At 53.0% G+C, this 25,145-nt stretch overlaps 1 protein-coding gene across 1 annotated transcript in view; it reads left to right on the forward strand.

Moving 5' to 3' along the window:
• CCDC33 (coiled-coil domain containing 33) overlaps positions 1–25,145 on the forward strand; it is a 96,734-nt gene that overhangs the window by 24,827 nt on the left and 46,762 nt on the right. Inside the window, exons 3-10 of the mRNA XM_012475930.3 lie at positions 689–822; positions 4,905–5,014; positions 6,602–6,718; positions 10,651–10,742; positions 12,091–12,211; positions 19,917–20,046; positions 20,587–20,720; positions 21,709–21,780. Of these exons, the coding sequence (XP_012331353.2) occupies positions 689–822; positions 4,905–5,014; positions 6,602–6,718; positions 10,651–10,742; positions 12,091–12,211; positions 19,917–20,046; positions 20,587–20,720; positions 21,709–21,780 (910 nt within the window). The remainder of the gene's footprint in view (positions 1–688; positions 823–4,904; positions 5,015–6,601; positions 6,719–10,650; positions 10,743–12,090; positions 12,212–19,916; positions 20,047–20,586; positions 20,721–21,708; positions 21,781–25,145) is intronic.

The raw sequence follows: 25,145 nt of genomic DNA on the forward strand, positions 1-25,145 counted from the left end.
GTGAGGTGCACTGGGATGCAGGGGGCCCAAGCTCACACGCCACCTTGGGCAGGCCGATCCTGAACAATCTGAGTGCTGCAGGGCTGGGAAGCCCTTGCCACCACCTCCTGCCCCCAGGCCCGGACCCAGCTCCAGGGGTCCAGCCCAAGGCTCTGCACCAGCAGGCATCACAGAAGGCACCATGTGCGTGCTTCATTGCGAGCATTTAGAAATGGGATTGCTGGGCGGAGCCTAGAATCTGGGCCAGAAGTTTAGGGAAATAAGATGAAGAAGAGAGGAAAGCCAGGTGGGGCACTGCACAGCCACCCTGCCCAGAGGCTTCCTCCCACCAAACAGAACCTAGAGAAGAGGGAGGCCATGCACACGGGCACCAACTGGAGAGCCCTCCCTGGTGAGGACAAGGCATCTACCCCCACCCCTGCCCTGAGCCTAAGTGAGAGGCCTGTGTCTGAATGAAGGCCTCAGCAGTGGCCAGCAAGACAGTGTGGTCACTTGGGCTGGCAGGGGAGCCGGGGGAGAGGCCTGGAGTCCCCTGGGCCTGGGATGACATGAGGGTCATGCGTGCAGGAAGGAGCTCTCCGTGTTCTGTCCACCTTTCACTCAGATTTATGGACAGTGGAGCCCAGAAGGGGGATAAGCAACAGACAGGACCCCTCCCTCTGACTCACTCTGCCCCTGTTCTCCCCAGGAAAAGCACATCTGAGGAAAACAGCAACCAGAGCTCCAAGGCAATCACATCTGTGACCTCAGAGCCCACCAGAGCCCCTATCTGGGGGGACACGGTGAACGTGGAGATCCCAGCTGAGGCTGCAGGGCGAGAAGGTGAGGTGGGGGCCTGGCGGGACCTGCATGTGCAGGCAGGCGGGGAACACGGCCAAGGACTTAGGGCAGAAGCAGGCTCCCTTTCAGCGCAGCTGGTAGCCACCTGAACACTTCCCTGGGCTCAGTTAAAAGCACTTAGAACAAATCATAATACTGTCACGCCTCATCTCCCCATCCCGCTCGAAAAATGAGTTGTTCCACATAAATGAATTTTCCAGACAATGCAAGCTTATCTTTTTTTATGACTGTTGTTATTATTTTCATGGCTGTTATTACTGCCGTCTCCCACTGAAACAGGACATTACAGCGTCCCAGCACGTCCCCACACATCGCTCACTGGAGTCACCACCTCCCAGGAGGAGCAATGCTGCTTCCATTGCTTAAGAGAACATTGAGGTTCAAGGAGTTTAACTGGCTTAAGCTGAAGACCGAGGACCAAGGACTCCGCGTGGCATGTTCTCACTGCAGCTCCAGGGTTCTTGCTGCTTCCATTTGATTTTTTAAAAAATGTTTGAAAGGTCCCTAGAATGGATCCCTATTCCTTCCTAGTCCTCCCCAAGTCTCAGCCTGAGCCAGCAGGTGCCACGTACACACATGCATGTGCACACTTGTATCTACTTTCACACTGTGGGTCTGTTGGGCTGTGGGTCTGAGCTGTGGGGGAGCTCAGGCGGGGCACATGGGAATGCTGACTGGTTGATGTCCAGACTGTGCGGCATCACATCGGGCACTGTCAGCACAGACTGGAGGTGCCTAGCGATGTCTCTGATCTTATCTAGTCAGAACCTCAGACTTGCTTCTTGCAGTGGTCTCTCCCTGAGAGGACAGGCTTTGCCTCTCTCCCTTGAAATCTTGCCAGGGACCTAGAGAGAACTCCTTGTTCTCCTCACAAAGAGCAGAAAGCCAGCTGAAGACTGTGGAAGGGGAGAAAGGAAACGGGACAGGAGCCTCCATAAAAGGGGAAGGAGCTAGTTCTAGATCAAGCCAGAGAATTTTTCTTTTCTGCCTGTAAAGGGATAGGTGGAGCTGCTGGGATGCTTTAACAAGATGCAAAAGAGGAGGAAAAATTGACCTAAGATTTCATGCAGAGGCACATGCATGCCTGTGTGTGCATGTCTTTGTGAATGCCTGCATGCTGGTTCATGCACATGTGTGAATGTGATGCGTGCTGTGTCTACTTGTAGGCATGTGTGTCTGTGTGTCTTATGTGTGTGTGTGTGTGTGTGCATGGGTGTGTCTGGCTGCAACAGTGTGGTGTGTGTGTGTGTCTGGATGGATCTGGATGGTGGTGTGTGCCTTACAGTGCATGAGTATGTGTAGTTTGTGTGTGTGCCTGTGTGTGTATGCATGCATGCATGTATTTATGTGACTGGTGGGAAGTTAGAGGTTGTGGTGAGTGGACCTGAGCTGGGATCCTACCCTGGGCTCTACACACTTGGGGTAACAGAGGGAAAAATGTAATGAGGTCAGTGACCCCAGGGCCCATTGTGCAGCAGAGAGAGGGGCAGGACTAACTGCAGGAGGGACAAGAGAGTGGGGAGGCCGCCTGGGCAGGCAGGGAATATTGGCAGGCGCCTCACTGCAGATTGAAGTAGCTGGATGGTTGTTGGAACTGGTTGCTGTGGTGATGTCTGTGGTGGGGGTGGGGGAGATGGGGTCCAGGCCAAGAGGCGGGGGAAGGGTGGGAGGTAGCTCAAGGATGTGTTAATGAAAAGCAAAGGGGAGTTTCAGACCCTGTGTCAGGGCCAAAGCAGGCGGGTGGCAGAAATAGCTTGTTGGCCACACAAAGGGAGCGGTGGGAGTCCGGAAGGGCACAATGCCCAGAGAGGAAGCTGATGAAGCGTGTTTGTAGCGTGCAGACAGGAGCAGGGAGGAGTGGCTGTCCATTACCCCCAATTCCAGCTCATCTGATGACTGCCCACACAGAGCTCCAAAAATAGAGGGTGCGGAAAATGCACGGCACTCACCTCTCGTTCAACCCTGGCAAATCCCAACTGGATCTGGGGACTCTTGGTCCATGGCGAGTGGGCATAAGGGGCTTCAGTCTGCACAGCTCCTGGTAGTGCTTTGGCTGGGAGCATTGGAATCCCCCAGCTGAGTTTCCTCAGGTCTGCCTACAGCAGGGCTTGTGTATGGAGAGCTGCAGATGGTTAACAAGGAGGGAAAATAGTGACAGCCAGGAGGAGCACTTGCACAGAATGTTATAGCTGGAAAACACAGCCTTCTCCCTACCACAATCCAAGGGGAGAGACATGGCTTCTTTATTAAAGTCTTAATATGTTGAAGAGCAGGAACATAAAGCTCAGAGAGGCTAAAAGATTTGCTAACAGTCACAGAGCAAGTCAATGTCTTGACACTAGAACCCAGGTCTGCTGACTTCAAATCCCTTGCCTCAGTCTCCTTTCTTCAAGCCAATCTCAACACCTTCGGTGCCCTTTCCCCCTTCTTTCCTTTGAGCACGGATCCCATGTGGCCAGATCTTGAGATACCTTGGCAAGTGTTCAGGGCAGCTGTGGGGAAGACAGAGAAAGGAAGAATACTTAACAAAGCCCTCAGCTTCCTTCCATCCAGCTCCAAATGACCCAGCCGCTGAGCCCACTGTACCTGCAGAGCCCTCAAGGGCCAGCTGCTGTCCCTGGTGCTGAAATCTCTTGTCTGAAGAGAAGCAGAGGGCAAGGTGCTCCGTCTCCCTCAGGCACACCTCTCCGCCCCATCCTCCATTCCCTATTCTTCTCTGTTTTGTATCATTTCTTACCCCATCTTTCTCATTCCGTCTCCATTCCTCCTCTATCCTCCTTCTTTTCTCCCCATCTCTTCTTCCTCCTCAAATCATAGGTTTCTAGAATAGAAAGATGCCTTGAGTGTCACCAAATCCAACCCTTCTCATCATCTACTTTCTAGATGTGTGATGTTGATCAAGTTATATAACCCTATGAGCCCCACTGCTCATATTTTAAGAAGAGAGATGATGATATCCACCTGAGGGGTTGTGGTGAGAATTTGTTGGAATCATGGCTGAGATGTGCCCATCCCCATGCCCAGCACATAGTAGATGCTCACTAAATAATCATGGCAGTTCTACCCACTAAATAGCACTGTCATGATTATTTATAGGACATTGGTGTTCTTCTTAAAGTTTATACTCGCCGGGCACGGTGGCTCATGCCTGTAATCCCAGCACTTTGGGAGGCCGAGGTGGACGGATCACCTGAAGTCAGGAGTTCGAGACCAGCCTGGCCAACATGGCAAAACCTTGTCTCTACTGAAAATACAAAAACTAGCTAAGCATGGTGGCGAGTACCTGTAATCCCAGCTACTTGGGAGGCTGAGGCAGAAGAATCACTTGACCCAAGGAGGCGGAGGTGGCAGTGAGCCGAGATCATGCCACCGCACTCCAGCCTGGGTGACAAAATGAGACCCTGTCTCAAAAAAAAAAGTTTATACCAACATTCATGCCATTTTATGAGAAAATATAGTCTCTTTGGAAGATATTTACCAAGTGGTCCATTATTCTTAGTATTTAGACCAGTTTTCCCTGACTTGTAGTAGACTTTTATTGATAGCTGTATTAAAGGATTTATTGAGCAAATCACTTTTTCCTACTGAAATTCAGTTTCTCCACTTGCAACATGTGTGAGATAATCTCTCCCCATCCTTGTGCCATCAAGAGCTGGCACAAGTGTTTGTGACCAAGGGAAGGAGTCTTATTCCTGGAAAGAGGCGCTATGCCTGTTTGCCTGTGTACTCAGTGTGTGCACATGTGTGTCTGTTGTCACAGGGGAGTGGACTCAGTTCTGTGTGTGTCTGTCTCTGGGCTGGGAGTTTCTAGACCACAGGAGAAAATTGCATGTTGGGGTCCTAACAGCAGCTGGCATGGAGCCTCGCCCTGTGCAGGGGCTCAGACTGTGCTTGTGGGTTTGTGTGCACAGGGGTGATCCACACATGTGCATGCACGTTGATTTATCCGTGTGGCCCCTGCTCTCTACTCTTGGTGATGTCTCTCACCTCTCACTGTCTCTCCATACTGGGAGGGAAAGGGGTCCATTTAAAACTGAATCTGTGCTCATTTCTTCTCTTTCCAGATGTGATCCTCCAGGTAGTAGACAACAAACAGAAAGAGGAGTTGTTGTCCTACAAAATACCCGTGAAGTACCTGCGTGTCTTCCACCCCTACCACTTTGAGCTGGTGAAGGTAAGTCAGAGTCCTGAGGAAGTGCAGGGAGAGCAGGTGGGAACCACCTTAATGCCCCAGCCTTTGCCTCAGAGCAGCCCTGGGCATCACACCCACCCACAGCATGACAAATCTAGGACCAGGTGGGGCCCAAGAAACACAGCTCCTGCGACATACACAGGAGTGATGTCTACAAGAATTTGGAATTCTCCAAATTCATCTCTGTGAAACAGTTGATTGTTATAGGATAACTGCCGCCTTAAATGAATACACCAATTAAAGACATATTCTGATTTCATAAATGTTAAAAGAAGAGAGGATCTAAAAATCGAAGAAACACAATATTTACAGAGTACCTGCTGCTTCCAGGCCCTGTGCTAGTCACGTCACACCCCCCTCTAATCCTCAAGCTAAATGACATTTTGCAGACACAGGACTGGGACCTGAGGAGAAAAATCTCTTCCTCCCGGGTCACAGAGCAAGTGAGCAAGTGAGCGGCAGAGTTGAGGGTGAGCCCAGGTCATGCCGTCTTCTAAGCCAGTTCCTTCTGAGCTGCCTCCACATGCTGCCTTGGTCAGAAGGCCCAGGAGAGTTGGGGAGTACACGGGATAAAGCATTTCCTGGAATGCACCCCTGGAGTGAGCAACTGGGTTCAAGCCATGAACTGAGGGGCCTGAGGCTCCTCACTCCAAGGTTGGACCTCCCAGGCCAGACCCCTGCCTGTCCTCCCTCCTAGTGCTGAGGGGTAAGGGGTAGAATTCACTCTCTTATTGCTCAAAGGCAATAAGAAGCAACACTATGTGCCAGGCAGTGAGCCGGAGATGAGCAGACGCATCACATTCCCCTCCCCACTGTGCACTCCAGACCCAGATAGTGGCGGGCAGTAATGAACAATGCAAAGCCAGATTGTCAGGGTTCTATCCTAGACTTGCTGCCTCCTAGCTGGATACCCATGGGAAGGAAGCCACTCAACCCCCAGGCCTCCATCCTCATCAGCAAAGCTGGCACAGTCATTTTGAGGGTCCCATGCAATGATAGGCAAGGTTCCTGGCACACAGTAGGTGCTCAGTTTGGTCAGTTCCCCTTCTCCCTCCCTCCCTCCTCTGCGCCGGCACTGAACTTTCTTCTAAGCCATTCTTCAACTGTGGGCTTTTACCTTCCCTTTACCTTCCCTTAGGGTTTTACCTTCCCTCGGGCCCCACAGGGAACCCCAATCCCAAGGCTTCAGGATGGGCCAGGCAGGGAAGTAAAAGAGAGATAGTTACTCACCCTGAGAGACTCGGCACTTGAGCCATAATTCTGGGGGCATCACCCAAGACCCCTGACTGTCTGTTTACTTACAGCCCAGGCCTTGTTATCACGTCCTTACTGGTGAGCAGACAGGCAGTGGTCCTTGTGAGGGTGATGAAATATTCAAATGGAAAAGGGAAGATTTATTATATTGATCTCCTTGGAAGGGCTCGCAGGGACCATGAGCTTTAATTATCAGCTCGGAGCCCCAGTGGAGCAATGCCCAGTGATTGTCTGCAGTGGGCTGGATTTATGGCCATGATCTGCCCCTTAGACACTCTCCTTCCTCTGTGTCTTCTGCCCCCACACTTTCTCCAGCCCACCCAGTCTGGGAAAACCGACGAAGCCACTGCCAAGACTCAGTTGTACGCAACAGTCGTTCGGAAGGGCAGCTTCATCCCCCGCTACGTAGGCTGCAACCACGCAGCTCTGGAGGTACCAGGGCTGGGGCCCTCAGGGATGGGGGTGGGATGGGGTGGGAAGGGGCCAAGCTTTGAGCAGGCCCCACACCTTGCCCTTGGCCCCCTCTGGCTGGCCTGAGGGTGTGGAGCGGAGGTGTCAAGAATGAAAAAAGCAGCCAGGCCTTTCCAAAATAGCAAAAGGAGTTTGTGAAGACAAGCCCTTTGGCAGGAATGATGAGGATGAAGATGCTTCAGCCTCTTCTTCCGTCTCTGCCTCGGAGGTGGGGGCAGGGGCTCAGCCAAAGCGCTGCTCCTTGTGTACTGTCTCTGTGCTGCAGTGGGGACCGGAACCTCCCGGAGCCTTGCGTCTCCCCGAATCTTATGCTAGGGGCAGGGGAGACGCCCGTACTCCCTCTTAGCCCACAGCCCAGCTGTTTCCTGTTCTATTCTTCCCCTCCTGGGATAGTGCCTGGGCCCGCAAGCCAAAGTGTAGGGCCTCCTTGAGCTTTTTCCTTCAGTACCATGGCTAAAGAGGTTTGACTGGTCTGCTGATTAAGTATTCAGTTCATTCATTCATTTATTCATTCAGCAGCTGTTTACAGAGCCTCTTCCATTAGCCAGGACAGGGCTGGGCCCACCTTGGGCCCGGCCACCTCCCCTTGACCCATCACCATCCACTCTCTAGGCCAATTAGCAGCTTCAGGAGGAACTCTTGATGCTCAAAGCAGGCAAGATCCAGGGACCTGGCCCCTTTCCCATTTCCCTCAGCTTTCAAACTGCCCATAGGTGACAGATTCAAATTCAGCTATGGCCTGAGTATGATCAGGGTGGGAGCCACAGGACCCAAACTCTGAGCTTCTGCCTACCCAAACATGGCTGATGTGTTTCTACCCTTCCCACCCTCCTACCTCCCACCAGCACCGTGAGCCTGGCAAGGGAGGAAGCATTCTTTTGCCCTATTTCACGGCCAGGAACACTGAGACCCAAGGGGAGTATGGTATGGGAGCCAGAACTCCTAACCCACACTGCTACTCCCCCACAGCTACCCCTCCAGTGCCAGCATGTCGGACCCACAGGTGCCCTCTGCTCCTCCACCTTCTATCACGCCCTTTTTCCTGAGGACAGCCAGCAGCTCAATCACACACAGAACAAGGAAGGGGGATAACAGCCTGGACTTGCTGTCACCAGGCCACACCCCACAGGGAGGGGGCCACATCCCCAAGACCCAGGCAGAACTCTGGGGCTGCTGTGGAGCTGCCCCGCCCCACTCAGCCCTCTGACTTGCCTGGTAGAGTGATAGAGTGGGGGTCTTCCCTGGCCTGCAGCAGCCTGCCCAGTCTCCTGCCCCAGCACAGATGTCCTCTCCATCTGTACAACACATATGACCACAGAGTAGCTGCCTGCTCCTGATGGTGAGCACACGGCAGGAGCAAAAACTTCCGCCACTTCCCGGGCTGTCGTGAGCAGGTGTACTTGGAAGGCTGTCTCATTCACACCTGATCACAGTCCACACAGAACAGGTGCAAATTAGCTGCCACCACCCCCTTTTCAGCCTTACACCTGCTGGGGAGCCTGTGAGTAATAGGGCCTGCCAGCCTCCAGTGAAATCCATCAGGCCCAGACCCCAGACCCACCCAAAGTGTGAGATGTACTGTCAGAGAGTCAATCCTTTGAGTGTGGTGAAGGGATTCAGTCTCCAGAGCCCTCAGTGAGAGCTGCAAGGCCCTGAGGACTATTGTATGTGCCCTTCAGCTCACACCTGTGTGGGGTTCGAGTTAGGGGCAACCAGCTGACATGGATCCTGGCAGAGGGGCCTGAGAGGAGGGTGCAGAGGGAAAAAAAGGAGGAGGATCCAGAACACTCCTGGGCCCTCTCCTCCCATTGAAGGTCAAAACTAGAAACTCAGGGGAGATTATGGTTCAACCCTTCCGTGCACAAGTTGGGAAACTGAGGTTCAGAGTGGAGCAGGAATTGGTCAACGTGACCCAGCTGGAGCGAGTGGCTGAGCTGGAATAGACCAGTGAGGACCTCTTTTCATCCCAAACTGTACCTGGGGCAGAGTCCATCAGCCGTGTCCAGAGCCCCTTCCTTTTCTTGCTTCTCTTCCCATCAGCACCATGGAATTAGTGCACATCCCCCAAGACCCAGGCAGACCCTCACCCAGACCACTGCCTGCCTGCTCCCCTTCTTTCTCTTGGGTCTTTCTGTTTCTCTCTCTCTCTTTCTTTCATGCTCATAAACACAGGAAGGGTAAATTTTCCCTCCACCGTTCCTCCTTCTCCTTCATCCATATGATCCTCATTTAGCCACAACAGATACTGAGCTCTTTTCTATGCCAGGCACTTTTGTTAAAACCGAGAATGACAACTGTAAATGATACAGACATGGTCCCTGCTCTTGTGGGGCTTGGGATATAGCCAAATAGACAGAAAATAAATGAGATAAATTAGAATAAACATAAGCTATGATGAGTGCTATGGCAAAGGGAATCCAGCAACTGAGATCGGGAGAATAGGGTGGGCTACTTTATTAAGAATACCACGGGGGGTTTATCAAAGGTGGTGATGTTGAAGCTACAGGATGAGAAGGAGCCAACCATGATGGGCTGCTGGGGGGTAGGGGGAGTCTGGGCAGAGGGTTTAGCATGTGCAAAGATCCTGTGGCAGAAACAAGAGGGCCGTGTGGCAGGAGTAAGAGAAAAGGGGTCTGGAGCAAGAAGACGGGGTCTGCCCCGCTCCACATCGGGAGGCGAGGCAGAGGGACATACGGGGTGTCAGGCAGGGAGTGACATGACCCAGTTCATTTTTAACAAGAGCACTTTTGCCATCATGTGTCAAATTGCCTGGGAAAGGGGATGGATTAGGGAAAGGAACAGAAGTGGAGAGGCCAGTGAGGAGACAGAGGAATGGGAGGAGCAAGAGGAATGACAGCGAGTGGGAAGTGGGTGGGGGCTGAGGGAGATTGACGGCTGTTGGTGGATATGCGGTGAGGGTCTGGCCAGAAGATCAGGGGCTCCTGGGCTGCAGGGGGGGCGCATGGGGGCAGACTCCCTGTCTCCCCTGCCTGCTTTCCAGTGTCCCCTAGGCCCAGACTGCAGAGGGTCAGTGAGGATTGGAGCAAGGGACACTGCCCAGTCCTGCTTTGTAGCCTCCTGCTGGGGCCCCGCTCTGCTCTCTGAAAGCTGCTCTGGTGGAAGCCTGGAGTGGGGGAGAGGGCAGTCAGGGCTGGGAGGCAGGCAAGCCCTTAGGAGGTGGCAGAGGACTGAGAAGGTAACAGGGTGGTCAGGGGAGTGACAATGGGATCTGATGAAGAAAGAGGAGCCCAGAGGAGCGGATGCCACGATCCTGTTCCAAACCTGTACTTTCTGGGGAAAACTTGTGGGGAGCAGGCACCAGGGTAATGGGTGCTAGGGAGGCCAGGGAGCCTGGCTGTGACCGCTGACCTCAGGAAATTCAGCATGTTTGGAGAAGCCAGCCCTGGGCTTCCTGTCCTCAGTTTACAAAGTGCTCTCTCACAAACCATCTAATCAGAGACCCTTCACAGTCCTGGGAGGAGCCTCATCTGACTGACAGAAACCAAGGAGCTGGAGCACCTAGCCCTAACCCTAGCCCTCCCCTCCCCAGGAGCCAGTGGGGAGGCTGAGGTTAGAACACGACCTCCCTTCCCAGGCCCCAACTTTCATCACACCCTTTCTCCCCAAAGGGACTGATGTAAGAGATCCTTTAGCAAATCCCAGGACAGAGAGCAGGGGCAGTTGCCTCAGCTAGGCAGAGGAGGCTTCCCAAGGGAGGGCAGCCTGGTGCCAGGCGGGAACCAAGGAAGGCAAAGAACAGGGAAGAGCGGGTATCAAGTGTGGAGGCAGCCATGAGCCCACGGCTGGGGAGAAAGATGGTGAGCAGGCTGGCTGGCTGTCACTGGAAGGTCCCAAGGGCACATGGAGGTTCACCTGCCTCCTCTCCTCTCCAGATCTTTCTCCGGGGAGTCAACGAGCCCCTGGCCAACAACCCCAACCCCATGGTGGTGATTGCCCGGGTTGTTCCCAACTACAAGGAATTTAAGTGAGTGGGGCCCAGGTGGGCATGGGCAAGCAGGGGAGGGCAGAGGGCAGAGGAGGGGGCAAGCCTGTCATTGCTGCTACAGGCTGATTCCAGGACCTCTGGAAATCCCTCTGCCCCTAAGGCCCTTCAAGCCTCCTCACTGGGTCAAAGGTCCTAGTAAGCTTCCTGCAGCAGACCATGCCTTTCTTTCCCCAGGGAGAGCCCTGGCCCCTGGAAAGGCTGGAGAGGAGGTGGTGGGGATTAGTACCGATATCAGGCCTGACAGCTACAGAGTGTGTGAACGGGAACAAGAAGGGTCCTCATTCTCTGCCCAGGGGGCCTCAGCCCCTCCAGCCTGCCTCCCTGCCTCACACCCCCACCTCCACACTCCCCGTCCCACTTCAGCTCAGGGCCACAGGCTCCAGCTGGTGGTTGGCCTCAAAGGTCATCTTGGAACTTCACAGTCTTTTTTTTTTTTTTTTGAGAAAGAGTATCATTCTTGTTGCCCAGGCTGGAGTGCAATGGCACAATCTCAGCTCACTGCAACCTCTGCCTCCTGGGTTCAAGCAATTCTTCAGCCTCAGCCTCCTGAGCAGCTGGGATTATAGGCATGTGCCACCACTCCCGGCTAATTTTGTATTTTTAGTAGAGATGGGGTTTCTCCATGTTAGTCAGGCTGGTCTATAATTCCCGATCTCAGGTGATCTGCCCTCCTCGGCCTCCCTAAGTGCTGAGATTACAGGCGTGAGCTGCAGCGCCTGGCCAATTTTTGTATTTTTAGTAGAGACAGGGTTTCACCATGTTGGCCAGGCTGGTCTTGAACTCCTGACCTCATGATCCATCCACTTTGGCCTCTCAAAGTTCTGGGATTACAGCCATGAGTCACTGCGCCCGGCTGAAACTTCACAGTCTTTAGCCCTGCCAGAATCCCCTCCCTCCTCATCCTGGAGGCCCCAACACATCCCCTCCCCACGAGACCTCCTTTTGAGTCTGTTGGAGTCAGTCCTCAGGAGATTCACACTTGGCCACAGTGGGAGTTTCCCAGTGAGCGTGCGCTCTCTGAAACAGCACCATCTCTTAGGAGACAGGGTCTGTCTCAGTCACTTCCAACTTGCCCTGATGCCCTGACTTATCTGTACCTCCTGTTGAGTTGTATGACCTACGAAGCCCCCTTGCTTATTGGAGGAAGGAAGATGACTGAGGCACACCCAGCCCAGTGCTCCCCACTTGTCATGAGGTCTAGGCCCAAACTTGGCGGGGTCCCTGTACTCCCTTCTCTCATATCAACCCAGAGTCAGAGTGGGGACTCCAGGCTGCCAGGCTCAGGTGCAGAGCCCAGAGCACTGATCCTGTCTCCCTGCCTCCCCAGGGTCAGCCAGGCCAACAGGGACCTGACCTCCGTGGGGCTGCCCATCACCCCACTCTCCTTCCCTATCCCGTCTGTGATGAACTTTGACGTGCCTCGGGTCAGCCAGAATGGATGCCCTCAGGTATGTCTCCTCCCCACTGGTTCCAGCTTCCGGTAACTCCCCTACACATTCACTGTTCACTCACTCAGTGGGTTAGTCAGCAGATCCCTTGACTATCGAGTGAGGGTTGACTGCATCCCGAGGCATACTCAGGGCTGCGCTCGCCTGTGCTGCAGAGAAAATGCCCTCCAGGAACTCTTGGTCTGGTGAAGATGGGAGTCACATGGGTGAAAGTTTGAACATCAACACAAGATAATGTATAATCTAATAACAAACCAGGAGGGTGTGTCAGGGCTAGAACATCAGAGGAGAGAAGATATAAAAGGACAAATGTATGATTCTACTTATATGAGATACATAGAATAGGAAAATTCAGAGTCAGAATGTAGAACAATGGCTACAGGGACTGGAGAAAGAGGAGAACAGGTAGTTATGGGTCACGGGTACACAGTTTCTGGTTCGAGTGATGAAAAGTCCTGGAAATAGATAGTGGTGATGGTTATACAACAATATGAATGCACTTAACATCACTGAACCGTACACTTAAAAATGGCTACAATGGTGAACGTTGTGTTATGTACATTTTATTTCTTTATACATTTTTTGAAACAGAGTTTCGCTCTTGTCTCCCAGGCTGGACTGCAGTGGCGTGATCTCAGCTCACTGCAACCTCCAACTCCCTGGTTGAAGTGATTCTCCTGCCTCAGTCTCTCAAGTAGCTGGGATTATAGGCACGTGACATCACACCCGGCTAATCTTTGTCTTTTTAGTAGAGACGGGGTTTTACCATGTTGGCCAGATTGGTCTCAGACTCCTGACCTCAGGTGATCCACCTGCCTCGGCTCCCAAAATGCTGGGATTACAGGCACAAGCCACTGAGCCTGGGAAAAAAATGTTTTTTAATCAGAGGAGAGGGATATAAAGCCTGGATTAGGGAAGGTAGTCTTATTTTTATTTATTTATTTATTTATTTTTGAGACAAAGTCTCACTCCATCGCCCAGGCTAGAGTGCAATGGCGCAATGTTGGCTCTGCAACCTCTACCGCCCGGGTTCAAGTGATTCTCCTGCCTCAACCTCCCAAATAGCTGGGATTACAGGTGCCTGCCACCTCGCCCAGCTAATTTTTGTAGTTTTAGTAGAGATGGGCTTTCACCATCTTGGCCAGGCTGGTCTTGAACTCCTGACCTCGTGATCTATCCAACTTGGCCTCCAAAAATGCTGGGATTACAGGCATGAGCCACTGCATCTGGTCTTGAATTCTTAACAGAGGAAGGATTGGTACAGGGCAGGGCAGTTGGGCACAGCAAGAGCACAAGGGTGAGGTGGGGACACGTGTGTCAGGGCAGACAGGAGGGCCGTGTGTTTGAGTATGTGGTTGGGGGCTGGGGTATGGTCAGACCATGTCTGAATCTGGGGGAACAGCCAGATGGTCTCTTATGGTCTGCGCTTCACTGCCAGGTTGCCCCACACAATGGTCCCAACATTCCTAGGGACCTCAAAGGGCAGGTGGATTTTTGGAGGTCCTCCTGCTGTCTGCCCACCAATACTTATGTCTGGCATAGCAAAAATAGAATAAGACACCCCTTTGGAGCCCAGCCTTCATTTAAAGGCAAAGACATTTGAAGAAGGCTCAGACATGGGGTAGAGTGATGGGGTTGGGGAGGAGTGGGACAAAGGGGGACCCTGGGGACAGAGGCTTCAAACTCAAACCAATCCTTTGCCTGATTTCCCCAGAGTTACTTCACACATGGCCCTGCATTTGCCCAGAAAATTAAGAACCAATCAGCAGGCTGTCCCAAGGGGTAGGAGACGCTGCCTGCTTTAATGAGTGCACCCCCTCCCACCCCCAGGCTCTCTCTGGCTGCCTTTGCTGCCTAACTAGTCTGGGTAGGGGAGGCACCCCTCACTACAGAGACTTGCCCTCAATGCCTTTTGCATGTGTGGGACACGGAGCCAGAGGTGCAGCAATGGCAGGACACTTGTTGAACGTCACCCAACCCCATGGCCGCTGGGCCAGGTTGGGAATTTGCTGGCAGCTGGCACAGAGGTGCCCAGATGCAGCAGTGAGAGAACAGGGGCAGGCTGCTGTGGGAAGGAGGGGTGGGGATTTCCAGGGCAGAGCCCTACCTGGAGGGGCACGAGTCAGCAGCCTGCACTCAGACCTCACACAGACTCCCGCCCTGTCCCCTTTGACCTTCAGTTCCCTTATCTCTACAGTTGAGCGGGTGAGATTGAACTTGGTAATTTCTAGGGCCTGCCCTCTCTGACATCTTGGGGGGCTGTGATTTCTCACCAACTGTCACCACGCAAAAGCACTGTTTGACCTGGATTTGACTCCAGCTCTGTGACTTGCTGGCTGCATGACCCTTGGTAAGCTGCCCCTTTCTCCAGACCCATTGATTCCAATCTCCTCGGGCTGTCAGGGGAATGCAAAGGGTAATCTTTGCAAAGTGCCCAGGCCCAGGGTCCATGATAAATGGGTTCCACTCTTTTCAGAGCTGTACCTCCCCTAGTGCCAGTGCCCGCTTTGAGGCTAGCCTCATCACTGCCCTTTTCTCATCTGGCTCCAATTAACAGAAACCCCAACTTGGATCGGCTTAAACACTAAGGATATTTATTGTCACACACCACATCAAATCACGACATAGGATGCTGCCAGAATTGGTGGATGCTCAGGCTCAAAAGTGTCCTCGAGGTCTCAGGATCTTTCCAACACCCATGAATTACCATCTTCAGCTGGCTAATGGCTCACGGGGGCATCCCACCCAAACAGAACGAAAGACCAGCAGAAAAGAGGCAGCCTCGCTTCTTCTTCTTCTTTTTTTTTTTTTTTTGTGGAGACCGAGCCTCACTCTGTTACCCAGGCTGGAGTGCAGTGGCGCCATCCTGGCTCACTTCAACCCGCATCTCCTGGGTTCAAGGGATTCTCCTGCCTCAGCTTCCCAAGTAGCTAGGATTGCAGGTACCACACCCAGCTAATTTTGTACATTTAGTAGAGATGGGTTTTCACCATGTTAGCCAGGCTGATCTCGAACTCCCGACCTCAGGTGATCCACCTGCCTTGGCCTCAAAGTGCTGGGATTACAGGCATGAGCCACTGCGCCCGGCTGCAGCCTCTCTTTTTGCAGGTGGTTTTAAGGAGCAACTGGAGGTCGGGTGCGGTGGCTCACGCCTGTAATCCCAGCACTTTGGCAGGCCGAGGCGGGTGGATCACCTGAGGTCAGGAGTTCGAGATCAGCCTGGCTAACATGGTGAAAACCCGTCTCTATTAAAAGTGCAAAAATTAGCCAGGCGTAATGGTGGGTGCCTGTAATCCCAGGTACTCAGGAGGCTGAGGCAGGAGAATCCCTTGAACCTGGTAGGCAGAGATTGCAGTGAGCCAAGATCGTGCCTCTGCACTCCAGCTTGGATGACAAGAGCAAAACTCTGTCTGAAAAAAAAAAAAAGGAGCAACTGGAAATCAACCTCACCCAGCCATCCCTCAGCAGACCTCCTTCCTGTCTCATTGGCCAGGATTGGGTTACATGCACTTCCCTGAGCCAATCACTGAGGAGGGGTGTGGTTCTGCCTTGCTGGTATTAATGTGGAAGGTTATGGGTCACCCGAACCCAAAGGCCATCTGCTGATGATGAGGCAGGGAGGGGAATGGTGGTGGGCTAGGCGGCCCTCAGTGGAGCCTGGTGATGATGACAAAGCCTGAACTGGTGAGTTAAGGGATAGGTGGCCGGTCAAACTTCATCTGGTCCAGCCTGCTGGAACCAACATAGGGTGGGCCGTGTAAGTTACTCCTACACCAGCACCTTGGAAGGGGCCCATTGCCCAACAAGCTGCTCCTGTTGTTCCTGTCTCCTGCAGAGCTGGGATGGAGCTCCGGGAAGCCATGTGTGCCCACCACCATCTCCTCCTCTCTCAGCCCCACAGCTGGTCTGTCCCCAAGCTCTCCTGGGGCCCCTTCCATCCCCACAGACCCTGCCCTAGTGCTGGTCTCCCCTCAGGCCCCTGCCATTCATTCTCTGAAGAGTAGCTAGGGCATCCCCTGCCTAGCCCTTCCCCTGGGCCCCTCATCCCTATCACAACAAGGCAAAGCCCTGCTCTCAGCTAGGTTCACAAGGCCCCGTGCCCTCCAGCCTCCTGGCTTATGGCTCCAGCTCATATAGGCGTTCTGCAGCCCCCCTGGACGGCTTGCTGTTCTCCACACCTATGCTGCCCCCTCCCACCTGCAGCCTCCGTCTCTGCTGCACTCAGCCTGGAATGACCTTCCTCCTCCTTACCTGCTGCTCTTTCTTCAGGTCCTCCCTGAGGAATAGGGTAAGAAATCATGGCTTTCTCCTCGCACACCCTAGCTCCCACAACCACAGCCTGCTTAGGACTCTACATGTATTTTGTGTGTGTGTGTGTGTCCCCTGTCCTCTTGGAAGATGGTGAGCTACAGGGTCGTGGGCAGAGTCTGGCTCTAGCGGCACCCCGCGGGCCTCTGGCATGGAGGGTCAACATCTGCTTAGTGCAGTAGAACTTTCATCTTAATAGCAAAACATCCATCGTCTCCTTTAACCTCACAACAGGCTTTCAAAATGAGTTTGAGGCCTATTCCCCTTGGATGATGGGAAAACTAGGTCCCAAAGAGGAGAAGGGATTTGTTGAAGGTCACACGGCAAGGTCAAGGCAGACCCAGGCGCAGAGCCAAGGAGTCCTAGCTCCCTGGAGACCCCAGCCCAGCATCTGCTGCTGGCAGCAACTCCTCCAGATGGTGGCCACTACGCCTGGGCAGAGCGGGCAGAGGTGGGTGTGGGTGGGCCCAGGGGAAATGAGGGGGGGCCATGGAATGAAGACTCTGTCCCCAGGGGAAGCAGGTCTGCCTCCATGGCTGGGGGTTAATGGCTTTTCTGAAGATCACAGCTGAGGGTTAATGACATTCCGTAATTCCACTGCGGCTGTGGCCCTTCCCATTAGCATCTGCAGGCAGTGCCTGCCTCTCCCCGCTCCCACCCTGCACACACATCAGCCACAGCACCCTCACCACGGCTCTGGCGTCAGACTCTGCAGGTCTAACTTCTAGTTCCCGCCACTCCCACCTGCACATACACAAGAGAGGCTGACCCTCCCTCCCCAGTCCTAGGTCTGAAGGGATCTTTCCTAGGTGACTTGCCCTGGGAAACTGCACAGGGAAAGGGCTGTTCCTTATTGGGCACCGCCTCTGGGTTTGTAGGCTCCGTTTAGACACATAAATGGATCCCAGAGAGCGCAGCTACATCTACTAAATAACCCTTTTCCAGGATAGGAGCAAGGCCTGGGCAGCAGGTGCCCCAATGCCTGGCAGATCGTGGCAGCCATGGGGACCCTCCTGCACCCAGGAGAATGGGGTGGCTCTGGGAGGGATGTGGTTTGGGGATCAATCTTGAAAGATCACTCCCAAGTCCCACAGAATTCAGAATCAACTTCTCTCGCCGGACCTGGTGGCCAAGCTCCCACCAGGAGTGGGACGCTCCCATCACTGCAGTCCCTGTTCAGGTGTCCAGGGCATGCTAGCCCTGCAGTGATTGCAACCCATCTCTCCACGGGCAAGGGCAGACACAGCTGAGCCTCGGGCTGGGCCTGAGCAAACCAGGCCCATTAGTGTGATGGTCATCAGGCCCCTGCCACTGTGGGGGGAGTGGACCTACGCTGATATTTCATGATCCCGCATCAATAACTCCTAGAGCTGCGGTGCATTCGTGCTGACCTTTTGCAATGACTGATTCCTGCAGGGGAGCAGGAGGTGGGAGCGGCTGCTACTGTTGCTGACAGCCCCTGGCTGGGGAATAGAGGCAAGGCAGCCACTTGGTGCATCTGTGCCAATGACCCACAGCCCCACCCTGTGCTGGGACCCTGCAGGGCTGCCCGCTGGGAGGCACAGGCTGATGGCCATCTCCCGTCTCCCACCTTCTGGCCTTGGCAGATGCTGGACCTCCCCCTGGCGTCTCTCATTCCAGGCGTCCTCTGCACAGGCTGTGCTCAGTGCTACTCCACATTTCTTCTTGTGCTGTGTTCCCACGCTGAAGACTTTTATCTCTCTCTTCCCCCAGCCAGACCTTCCTTCAGAGCCTTTCTCTGGTTCTGCTTCCTTCAAGGAGGCTTTTCTGACCACGCACGGGAATATTTCCTATAGCTGTCTTATTGCGCAGTGTTATAGTTCATACTGTCTTGTTTCATTGTTTAAATCATACCCAGGTGTGTGCCCCAACTGCTGGCCTGGGGTGCCATCATGTCTCTCTCCCATGTGCCCTCTGGCCCACACGGCGGGCACACAGAGGCTCTGTAGTCTGCAGAGCTGTCTTGGCCTCTGCAAGGGGCTGGGCAAGCCGCGTGAGGCAGAGAGGGGCTCGTGACACACCTAGAGGTCATGTCTAATTTGGCATCTGTGACACCACCAGCCATGGGTGTGAACATTGGCACAACACTTTAGGAAAACAGTTCACCAATAATGAATGAGGTGTCCTAAAATACACATCTTTGAACTCAGCAATTCCATTGTAGGTAGTTGTAGTAAGAAAGTAATTTGCGATATGAAGATACGTAATAGAGAACATTCGATGCCGTGTTATTATAGGGGAAAATGGGAAGGGAGAAATCAGGGCACTTGGACACGACAGAATGTTCTGAAGTTACTAAAGTCATGGGTGATGAGAGTTTTTTGTGACTTTGGATATGCTTAGGTTTTACTAGTGAATGAGAAAGGCGGGATGCTAGACTCAACTCTACATGTATTGCGCGTGTGTATGTGTGTGTGTGTGTGCGCGCACGCGCATCTGTCCCCTATCCTCTTGGAAGATGATGAGCTACGGGGGGAGGGGGGCAGAGTCAAAACAGTTTACTAATAATAAATGAAGAGAGGCAATTACATACAAAATATACACACAAAAGTCTAGGAAGAAACACAGTTCTATGAATTGTCGTGTTTATCGTGGGAACACAGGAGTTTTTTTCCTTCTTTCTACTTTTCTGTATTTTCCAGAATGTATTTATTATATGTGTGTTGCATTTATTTATTTATTTAGAGACAGAGGCAGGCTGGAGTGTAGTGGCAGTATCTTGGCCCACTGCAAACTCTGCCCCCCGGGTTCAAGCAATTCTCCTGCCTCAACCTCCTGAGTAGACGGAATTACAGGAGCCCACCACCACGCCTGGCTAATTTATATATATTTTTAGTAGAGACGGGGTTTCACCATGTTGGTCAGGCTGGTTTTGAACTCCTGACCCCAGGTGATCCACGCACCTTGGCCTCCCAAAGTGCTAGGATTACAGGAGTGAGCCACTGCGCCCGGCCTATTTATTTATTTATTGAGACAGATCTCATTCTGTCGCCCAGGCTGGAGTGCAGTGGCATGATCTTGGCTCATTGCAGCCTCCGCCTCCTGGGTTCAAGTGACTCTTGTGCCTCAACCTCCTGAGTAGCTGGAACTAGAGGTGCGTGCCACCATGCCTGGCTAATTTTTGTATTTTCAGTAGAGACGGTGTTTCACCATGTTGGCCTGGCTGGTCTTGAACTCCTGACCTCAATTGATCCGCTTGCCTTGGCCTCCCAAAGTGCTGGGATTCCAGGCATGAGCCACCATGCCCAGACAACTTGCTTTTATAACTGGGAGAAACATTTGTGACAAATGTAGATACACACAACCGAGTATCTGAGCATGTCTTGATTTGGGAGAAACTGTGGCCTCACCACCTGCTCCTACCCTCTCCCTCCAGCTGTCCAAGCCTGGGGGACCCCCGGAGCAGCCCCTGTGGAATCAGTCCTTCCTCTTCCAAGGCCAAGATGGAGCTACCAGCTTCTCAGAAGACACAGCCCTGGTGCTGGAGTACTACCCCTCAGCTTCAAGTACATGCCCCCTGCTGCCTTGCCAGGACAGCCATGCCTCAGGAGACTTGTATTATGAAAGGGTGTTCAGACCATCCTCCCACAGGGATGGATGGTTCCCAGGTGCCGAGGCAGCTTCTTAGTGCAGGCAGACCAGAGCCTGGCTGCATTCCTTGTCCACAGGCCAGGACACGTGGGCCTGTCCCATACTAGGTCTTAGCCCCACGCTTTGTTTTATTGCACCCATCAGTGATGGGGGCAGTGGAGCTGTCAGAACTCAGAGAGAAGGGTGAGGGAGACGGGATTCAGAGACGCGCTGATCCACAGTCTTCTGCACTGTGGGATTAAGGCCCCCAAAGGCCAGAGAGGAGGGTGATGCATATAAATTCCCAGATGCACAGAATATGTTTAGAGTTGGCTTTGAGTTCACAAAGCCCTGACGACAGAAGAGGATGTATGTGCAGAAAAAGGCCAGGAGGCAAGAGGACTGGACGTCAGGTATCAAAGGATGGGACCCAGGTAGGGGCTTGGCAGGAGCCCCAGCTGATCCCTCCCCCGCAGTGAAAGGCAGCCAGCCGTGGACCCTCGCCCAGCCCCTGGGCATCTCCGTGTTGCCGCTAAGGAGCCGTCTGTACCAGAAGATGCTGACAGGGAAAGGCTTGGATGGGCTTCGCGTGGAGCGGCTCCCAATCATGGTGAGCCCCCTGCCCTGGACTGGGCCCCTGGCATGCCCACCTGCCCCCACCCCGCCTCACCTTGCTCCACCTCGCCACACCTCCACAGGAGAATTTGACTTCTCCAAAAGCTTCTATCAAGGCACCCACCAGGGAAGTCACCCACTCTAGGAGTAAGGAGCTCCCTGGAACCCTAGAAACCGGTCTTGGCTTGCCTCTGGGGCTATGACGAACCAAGCCAGAGAGATTGTCTCTGAGCAACTTGAGAGAGAAGTCCAGGGAGACCCCGTGGGACAGTGCAAAAGTTCAGGTTTCCAGCCAGGCAGACCCGGGTTCAAATCCTGTCTTGGTCCCATCCTCACTCTGGAAATTCAGGCACATAACTTAACCACTCTGAACCTCAGAGTCCTCGTCTCTAAAACAGGAACAACATGCCAAGTCCACAGTCTCTGTGTATAACAAGAGAGTTCAGAGCTCAGGCTCTAGAGCCAGAATGTCTGGGTCCAAATTCTGGTTCCACCACATACCAGCTAACATAGCCATGGGAAAACTACTTAAAGTTTCAATGCCTCAGTTTCCTTGCCTGTAAAATGGGTACATGGTAATAGCACTTTTCTCATAGGGTTGCTGTGAGATTTTGTGAGAAAACCAATGGAAAGCACTTAGAATAAGTTTTCAATGAGAATTAATAATATCGTTACCATCACTCTCTACTCCTATGCCACCTTTTCCCCTAAAATACTCTGGCCATCCTGACATAATAGACCTCAACAAATGAGAATCTCTCTGTCAGATGTGCCTGGTGGTGCCTAACAGGTCTCTAGAGGGGTTTAGAAGGGGAGATGTGGAGGCGGTTTGGGGGGCAGAAGCAGGCCAGCTCCCACCTCCCTCTCACCCTCCTGGGTGAGCCCCCAGGTGACACCTTCCGGAGAAATCCGGAACAGTAGTTGGTGCAGAGGCGGAAGCTGTCCTAGCCAGCGTGGTCTGAGTGCTCCCTTCTCCTCCCCAGGACACCAGCCTGCAAACTGTCAGTGGTGAGGCCCCCACAGTGGATCTCTCCTTCCAGCTGTTTTCCTCCAAGGTAAGGCTGTAGGCCAGGGGAGGGTGAGGGCCAGCAGGCACACGTCAGTGAGGCCCAACTTCCTTCACAATTGCTGACTTTGTTCAGGGACTTCAGGGAGGATGGGACTACTGCTTTGGATGGAAACGTCTAAGGGTGATTTGAGACTCCAGAAAAACACAGAGCTGAGATTAGGAAGAAGAGAGTTGTGAGCAGAGGGCCACCCAGACCGGGGAGTCAGCCTCTGACCCAGTCCAAACCAAGTCTGGCTCACTGGGATCAAGGTTCTGCAAGCGTTCTGAACTAGGATATGAGTTTTCTATTGCTTTAGAACCAACTAAGCAGCTTAAAGCAATGCCCATTTATTAGCTGACACTTCTATAGGTAGGTCCCGTGACACAAAGTGGCTGGAATCAAGATGTTGGCAGGGTCACATTCCTTTCTGGGGGGTCTGGGGAGGAATCTTCTTCCAAGTTCATTCAGGTTCATTCAGGAGGAATCTGCTTCCAAGTTCATTCAATCCAGATCCCTGCAGTGCTGGACTCCCATCCTGGTCTCCTTGCAGGCTGTCAGCTAGGTTGGCTCTCCACTCCTGAAGGACGCCCACATGCCCCTTCACAATGGCCCTGTTCATCTTAAGCCAGCAGGCACGTCCAGTCCCTGTCACGCTTCAAAACTCTTTTTTTTTTTTTTTTCTGAGGTGGAGTTTTGCTCTTTTCGCCAGGCTGGAGTGCAGTGGTACAATGTCAGCTCACCGCAACCTCCGCCTCCTGGGTTCAAATGATTCTCCTGCCTCAGCCTCCTGAGTAGCTGGGATTACAGGCGCCTGCCACCACACCCGGCTAATTTTGTGTATTTGTAGTAGAGATGGGGTTTCACCATGTTGGTCAGGCTGGTCTCAAACTCCTGACCTCAGGTGATCCACTTGCCTCGGCCTCCCAAAGTGCTGGGATTTACCACGCCCAACCCACGCATCAAAACTCTGACTTCCTCTCCTGTCAGCAGCCAGAGAAAACTTTTAGAGGTGCTTTTAGAGGGACTTTTAGAGGGGCTAGGGTGATGAGATCCGGCCACTCTAATCATCCCCCTATCTTAAAGTCAACGGTACCATATAACAAACATAATCCTGGGAGTGATCCATCATCATATTCACGGTTCCAAGAGAGGCTGTAAAATCTTGGAGGCCCGTTTTTGGAACTCTGTCTACCACATCTGGGTTGGTCCAAATGGGAAGACACCCAGGGCTGAGCCCTGCCTGCTGGATGGGCCTTGATCCCTCTAGCTGGCTACACCTGGTTTCTGAGCCCAGCTTAGACCCTGCTCGTTTGGCTGCAGTGCACGTGCCAGACACCCGCTGAACTTTCCCCCTTTCCTCTCAGCGGTGCTGGGAAGTGGATGGTTCAGGACTATGAACGCAGAAAATGCTTGCAGGGACTAATGTCCACGCCAGCCCACTCCTGCCTTCTTCCCACGCAGGAAAAGCATCCACCAGCTCTGGGGTAGGACTTGGCTCTGTGACCTCACTCATGAAGAACACAGGGAGTCCTATGGTGTGGGGTATAAGGAGTCTATCTGGGCTGGTACCATGCTGAAAGTGTCCTTACAAGGCCTCTGGAAAGGGGCTGAGACCCCCATTGGCAGTCCCTGCTGTAGGTGTTCAGAATTGCCCTCTCAAGGGTAGAAGCCAAAAACCCCAAGAAAGAGGGAGCAGAATCTTGGAGAAAAAGGTCACAACTTCCCAGTTTAAAGCCCAACCCTCCAGGGCCTCTTCCCAGGGTCTAGAGTCTGCCTGTGGCCACTGCCAGCCCCTCCCCACCTCCCTCTGCCTCCTGCCCCTTCCACTGGGGAGAAGGAGGGGTGGGCAGCCATGGACCTCATTCTGCTTTGAGCTCACACCTTCATTGGGCTTGGACATGGCTCTCTAGTGTCTGAGCCCTTTTGGCAACCTTCTCCCTAAGGGATGGCAGGATAGTGTTGAGAATTCGTGAACAGGTCAGATGGCGTTGCAGCTAAGTCTAAAGGGGCCCATCCCCTTCTCCGTCCCTCATCACCACCTTCGCTGCAATACCACCGTGTGCATCCCAGGACTAAAAGGAGCGTCAGGTGCCCCTGGTCAGGGGACTGACGGCCCAGTGGGCCCAGGCAGGCAACAGGCAGGTGGGCAGGACAGTTCCCCAATTGCCCAGGGGCTGGGCACAAAGGTCTCCAGTAATGAATTATTCACCGGAGCTGTGCTAAGTGCAGAATTAATCCCTTTCCTTCCAGCTGGCGGCCTCACTAAATTATCCCTCCAAGTCATGCGGGAAAATGCTGCCGAATTCATTTAGCTGCTGAGTGTTTTGATCTGGGCCTTGTGACTTTAGCGTCTCCTTCCCCCAACCCCCTCCCCCTGGAGGCGGGTAAAAAACCTTTTAGTAATGGATTTCTGAGAAGAAAGGAAAAGAAAGGGGATCCAGATTGGGTGTGTACCAGGAAAATAGTACTAGCAGAAATTCAGATTCTGCAGCCAAGAATTCTCTCTCTCTCTCTCTCTCTCTCTCACACACACACACACACACACACACACACACTCTCTCTCTCTCTGTCTCTCCATATACGCTCTCACCAATCCCATATGAATATCTACATACACACAGTCACAGACACACAGATGTGTATCTCATACCTTGGCAAGAAGGACGCACACACTTAATGCATATGTACACACTCTCACACATACGATGCAAACGACACAAACATGTTCACACCTGCAGTGGCACGCACAGAGGCTCAATCTCCTTGTAGTGGAACTATTTCTTGGTGAACTATCAGAGAATTGGCCACTAACTGACTCCCTTTGATTCTAGAATCTTGAAGACCAATTTAGGAGCCTGAGTGTAAAGTGCTAATGTGGTTGAATCCCCACGAAGTGCTTGCAGCCACAGCGCGCATGCAGTTACTGTTTTATTCCATGTATATTTGATAAGGAGTCACCGCAGGTCAGGTGCTATGCAAGGCAAGAGGTAGAATTTTGGCAGCCACTGTGGACTGAAATGGGGAGAAAGAGGGGTGGGCAGCCATGGGCCTCATTCTGCTTTGAGCTCACACCTTCATCAGGCTTGGACAGGACATGGCTCTCTAGTGTCTGAGCCCTTTTGGTGACCTTCTCCCTAAGGGATGGCAGGATAGTGTTGAGAATTCGTGAACAGGTCAGATGGCGTTGCAGCTAAGTCTAAAGTGGCCCATCCCCTACTCCGTCCCTCATCACCACCTTCGCTGCAATACCATCATTGTTCTCTATGCAACTGCACGCATTTATGAAGCACCCACTATGAAGCAATTGCTGTTCTGGATTTTAGGAATATTACATTGAAGAAGAAGAAGAAAATACCTTTATGAAGGCCCTG

Source organism: Aotus nancymaae, unplaced genomic scaffold (assembly GCF_030222135.1).
Source record: "Aotus nancymaae isolate 86718 unplaced genomic scaffold, 86718_ANA_hifiasm-v0.15.2.pri h1tg000003l, whole genome shotgun sequence".
NCBI lineage: Eukaryota > Metazoa > Chordata > Mammalia > Primates > Aotidae > Aotus > Aotus nancymaae.